This window comes from Pseudorasbora parva, chromosome 18 (genome assembly GCF_024679245.1).
Source record: "Pseudorasbora parva isolate DD20220531a chromosome 18, ASM2467924v1, whole genome shotgun sequence".
Taxonomy (NCBI): domain Eukaryota; kingdom Metazoa; phylum Chordata; class Actinopteri; order Cypriniformes; family Gobionidae; genus Pseudorasbora; species Pseudorasbora parva.
The window spans coordinates 42,431,227-42,436,226 of NC_090189.1; the positions used below are offsets into that span (position 1 = coordinate 42,431,227).

A 5,000-nucleotide genomic window follows, 5' to 3' on the forward strand; every position below is an offset into this window, starting at 1 on the left:
AAAAGTGCGGGGGACGAAAATACATTTTATTAAAAGTGAGGGGGACACGTCCCCCGCGTCCCCCGCGTAATCTACGCCCATGCACTGAAGACTAAAATGATGATCAATTCCGCTTTGATCACAGGAATAAATTATACTTTACTAGGCCTATATATTCACAGAGAGAGAGAAAAGTAATTTTAAATTGTAAAAATATTTCCCAATATTGTTTTTGCTGTATTTTGGATCACATACATTTAAGACAGAAATATACAAAAGATGGATAAATTCGCGCCATTGGCCTCAGCGCTCGACTGGCCATGATGTGCGACGTCACAGGCGCGGCAGTTCTGATCGTGACGTCACAGACGGACAGTGCTTATAACCCGATCGCGCTGAGCAAGTTGAGTTCGGCGAATATCAGAGTGAAAAATCTGCACGAAGTGTCACACACACCTGAAGTCTCCCGGTAAGCAGTTGTCTAAAATGTCGTCTACAGTAGCGAGACCTGAGGAGATGGAGAGCAGCGACGAAGAGTTCGTGGATGCGTTTGAGTATTTACCTGAGGAGAGCAATCCCAGCACCAGCGCATCAGATCCGGCGGAAAACAGCTCGCAGGACAGCCCAACAGGTGAGGGATGGATTAACACACATCAACACCGAGTAACGGGTACAGAAATAACACAGGGGACACCTGGGTGCGTTGAGAAAAAGTTGGCAAGAGCGCTCTTTTAAAAAAGAGAGAGTTGTGTTTTATTACAGTGATAATATGCACACTTGTCTGAAAGCACATATTAATGTGTTTAATGTTTTAAATATAAACGAAAAGAGGCAGGGTTGTGTTTGATGCCCGTCTAGGGAGAGGGCCCTTTGAAATCCCATAAAAAGTTGTTGTTTTTTTAGCCTAATTCGAATTAATTGGCCCCTCCAATTGATGTCATTATTGATTTAAAAATATATTGCTAACACCAACTGAGAGAATGCTTGTTGCTGTAAGTAAATTATGGGCCAGGCCAGCTAACGTCAGGTTGCCAACATTAACCAGTTTCAGAAACAGCCAGTGACGCAGCAGCAGTAGCAGCACTGGCCAGTCCTGGCTGCTGTCCTGGAGATGAGGCTGAGAGCAGAAATGAGGAAACACAAGGTGAGATCATTGCTCAAAGGGCCAGCTCCCCCCTTGCTTCCTAATTGTAAGCGGTTTACCTTAAATAAGTAAGCCTTTTGATTCAATGTGTGTGCTATTGCCTAGTGCTATTGGAGTGGTGGAACGCGTGGCAGCACAGTGTAAAGCTACTAGCCCTACTATTGCTTATAATGTGTGATATATTCTCAAACTCCTTAATAAATGATCTGCCTATATTTCTGCACATGTAGATGTGCCTACTAATATAACTGTGTTCTCAAGCTCACACAGGTAATATTGATTTGAGCAATATCACAGCAGATCTCATCACTGATTTCGCAAACAAAAAGACTCGTCAGTGGGCATTCTGGGATGTAGATTACATCTCATTTGACTTTATTTTATTTTTATAGTTGACATTTTTTTTTAATTATGGCAGGCTTAGCTTATTTGATTGGTTTCTGAGGGCACAGTTGTCTCGTGTTCTCCTGTTCAAAAATAAATGTTTTTAATTTAAAACTTGCATTAGTATCATGGATCAAAATGACAAACCCGATGTAGCCTAAGGTTTAAAGGTATTTGAGCACAAAAATAGATTTAAACACTATTTATACTTGTTTATATTCAAATACTTAAAATAAAAATCATTCAAAATTGAGTTTTCATTTTGCTAACCCGCACCGTACGATGGCATGTGTAGGGGCCGACTGACATTGAGAGTATACGGGGCCCAGAGTTTGGTGCTACGCCCCTGCGGCCATTTTAATGCTGTCTCTATCGCAGAATCTGAAGTTCCGAAGCGCGAAACTTAAATCACGTGAGCGAACTCAAGACACATAACGACACTCAGAACGCATTATTCATTACACTACAGCATCGCACACAATATAACTCACATTTATCATTTATTAAGGGCTGAAATGTTGCACGCATATGTAACAAGCAAAGTATTTATCATAATAATGTTTGAAAATATCAGCTCTACTGTTATATGGGGCAAGGTACTTTAGGTTTGTTAACTGTGCTTATAGAAACTGAAGAACAAAGAATGCGCATCAGGTGAGTTTTAATTCGAATAAAACCAAGCGGCTGGAGGCGTATCGTGTGGGCGGAGCTCAAAAGTCAGGTGCACACGCAGCTATTGCGTTGAGAGCGTTTGAAAGCTGTGACATCCTAATGGGCCGTTCACACAAGACACGAATGAAGGTAATAAAGCGCCCTATTCGAGCGCGAACATTTTGAGTTTCCTTGCTTCATTTGCGCTTGACATTCACTTCACAACAGACGTGAATTTGCATCATGAGAGGGGCTTCTGCCAGGCGGCTGAATGTCTATTCGCGTCTTTGCATTGACGTAAATCACTTGCACGTAACGCTTCATTCACGTCAGGTGTGAACGCACCTTGATGGTTTATCAGCGGTTATTTTATTTATTGTTCTAGTCATGTTTGTACATGATTAGTTCATGATTTATAATAACTCATGACTGAAGTGTTACATTAATCATCAAGCTGTAATCTGTGCTAATAAAACATGTTTCTAAACTTGCAGAAAAAAACACTAAATGGAGGAAAGTGAGGAAGGTGGTGAAACGAAGCTTCCAAACCGTCTCTAACAGAGTGTGTGCTCTTGTGAAGCGTGAGTCTGCAGCAGCCACGGATCCACTCGAGACCGAGGCGACGCGTGATGATGCTCAGCCATCGCCGAGCGCTTCTGTGTGCTTTATCACCTTGGAAGAATATATTGAAATGAAAGGCTCTTCCATGAAGGAAAAAGATGCGAGAATCATCATGAGGCGACTCTTTGAGACTCTCAAAACCTCCTGGGATCTTGGGGTTTACCCGCCAATCTATGTGCATGAAATAACCATCGACCCCAACACACTCCAGATCAATATAATTGACCCTAATACTCGGGCACCAAGGCAGCCATTGAAGAATATGACAGAATTTCAGCAAGCTTTACTCGAAGCCTGGTTTAATCGGTGGGAAAAATTAAAGTACGCAGAATCATATTTCAACGTGATGTACGCGCTGGTCGACAACATCAAGCGCCCGTTTTGGAAAAGGCGCGTGTCCTTTGGTGAGATGAATAACAATAAAGATAATGAATGTTAGTCATAGTAACACATTACCGGACCTCATGACTAATCTGCTTTCCTCTAATCTCGTTCACAGAATGCTCCTTTCTTCTCTGGCGACTGGCAATACAGCGAAGGTCTGAACTGGAGACAACCTTGCAGGACGTTTTAAATGATCCCTGGTTCAGCCGATGATCAGTTAAGGAGAATTTTAAGAGCTCTTCCTTTACTCCACTGATCCACACACAATTACAAACAGATTCAACAACAGGCAATAATCGTTTGTCAAAGGGGGAGTGGCCTCAGTTAAGGGGGAGTGGCATCAGTTAAGGGGGAGTGGCGTCAGTTAAGGGGGAGTGGCGTCAGTTAAGGGGGAGTGGGATCAGTTAAGGGGGAGTGACGTCAGTTAAGGGGGAGTGGCGTCAGTTAAGGGGGAGTGGCCTCAGTTAAGGGGGAGTGGCGTCAGTTAAGGGGGAGTGGCATCAGTTAAGGGGGAGTGGTGTCAGTTAAGGGGGAGTGGTGTCAGTTAAGGGGGAGTGGCATCAATTAAGGGGGAGTGGCATAAGTTAAGGGGGAGTGGTATCAGTTAAGGGGGAGTGGTGTCAGTTAAGGGGGAGTGGTGTCAGTTAAGGGGGAGTGGCATCAATTAAGGGGGAGTGGCATCAGTTAAGGGGGAGTGGTATCAGTTAAGGGGGAGTGGTGTCAGTTAAGGGGGAGTGGCATCAATTAAGGGGGAGTGGCATCAGTTAAGGGGGAATGGTATTAATTAAAGGGGCAATGTAAAAAAAAGCGCCAATGGGGCCCGGATGGCAGTGCATTTCCTTTTTTCTTTTCCTCTCTCTTCTCCCTCTTCTCTGTCACTCCTCGTGCTTCCGTCTCCTTTCTCTCGCCTCGTCTGTTCCGACTCACAGGTGTTGCAGATGCCGTGACTGGAGCGGTGTGGAGCTACTTCTTGTGAGTGCCCTTGACCTGTGGGAGGTGTGGGGGTTAGTCACATTCGTGGGCGTGGGTGGGTGGTGATCCGTTGCGGTGTAATTAGTAGTTTTTTTGGGTGGGGGGGTAGGGGGTTTAGGGGTTAGTCACGTACGTGGGGGGGGATACGTTGCGGTGTAATTTGTTTAGATTGTTTGTTTGTTTTTTTGGGGGGGGAGTTCGGGGTTAGTTATGTTCGTGGGGGGGTTGGGATCCGTTGTGGCGTAATTCGCCGTTTTTTTGGGGGCAGGGGGGGTGTTCGGGTTAGTCACGTCGTGGTGTAATTCGTGTTTCCGCGGGGTGGGGGGGAGGTTGGGTGTTGCAGGTGTTAGTCAAGTTCGTGAGAGGGGGGGGTTTGGGATCCGTCGTGGTGTAATTCGTGTTTCCGGGGGGGGGGGGGGGGTGTTGCAGGTGTTAGTCAAGTTCGTGAGGGGGGGGGGGGGGGGGGTGTAATGGGGCATTGTTGGGTGGTGTTTGTGTGTGGGGAGGGTGTTGGGTGGTGTTTGTGTGTGGAGAGGGTGTTGGGTGGTGTTTGTGTGTGGAGAGTGTGTTGGGTGGTGTTTGTGTGGGGGGAGGGTGCTGGGTGGTGTTTGTGTGGGGGGAGGGTGCTGGGTGGTGTTTGTGTGTGGAGAGTGTGTTGGGTGGTGTTTGTGTGTGGGGAGGGTGTTGGGTGGTGTTTGTGTGGGGGGAGGGTGCTGGGTGGTGTTTGTGTGTGGAGAGTGTGTTGGGTGGTGTTTGTGTGTGGAGAGGGTGTTGGGTGGTGTTTGTGTGTGGAGAGTGTGTTGGGTGGTGTTTGTGTGTGGGGAGGGTGTTGGGTGGTGTTTGTGTGGGGGGAGGGTGCTGGGTG

The 5,000-nt window shown here is 46.3% G+C and overlaps 2 protein-coding genes across 3 annotated transcripts in view; both read left to right on the top strand.

Annotated features, from left to right (window-relative positions):
• The window catches only part of LOC137046323 (zona pellucida sperm-binding protein 3-like), a 24,296-nt gene that overhangs the window by 8,899 nt on the left and 10,397 nt on the right, over positions 1-5,000 (top strand). The gene's annotated exons all lie outside the window — the stretch shown is intronic.
• On the top strand, positions 364-3,509 carry LOC137046836 (uncharacterized). 2 transcript variants are annotated; one of them, XM_067424262.1, is made up of 4 exons: positions 364-610; positions 1,025-1,123; positions 2,653-3,183; positions 3,279-3,509. In XM_067424262.1, exons 1-4 carry the CDS (start codon positions 466-468, stop codon positions 3,374-3,376), a joined length of 873 nt encoding a protein of 290 aa, XP_067280363.1. In that variant the 5' UTR covers positions 364-465; the 3' UTR covers positions 3,377-3,509. The 2 variants fall into 2 exon arrangements, with proteins under 2 accessions (XP_067280363.1, XP_067280364.1); XM_067424263.1 differs by lacking the exon at positions 1,025-1,123.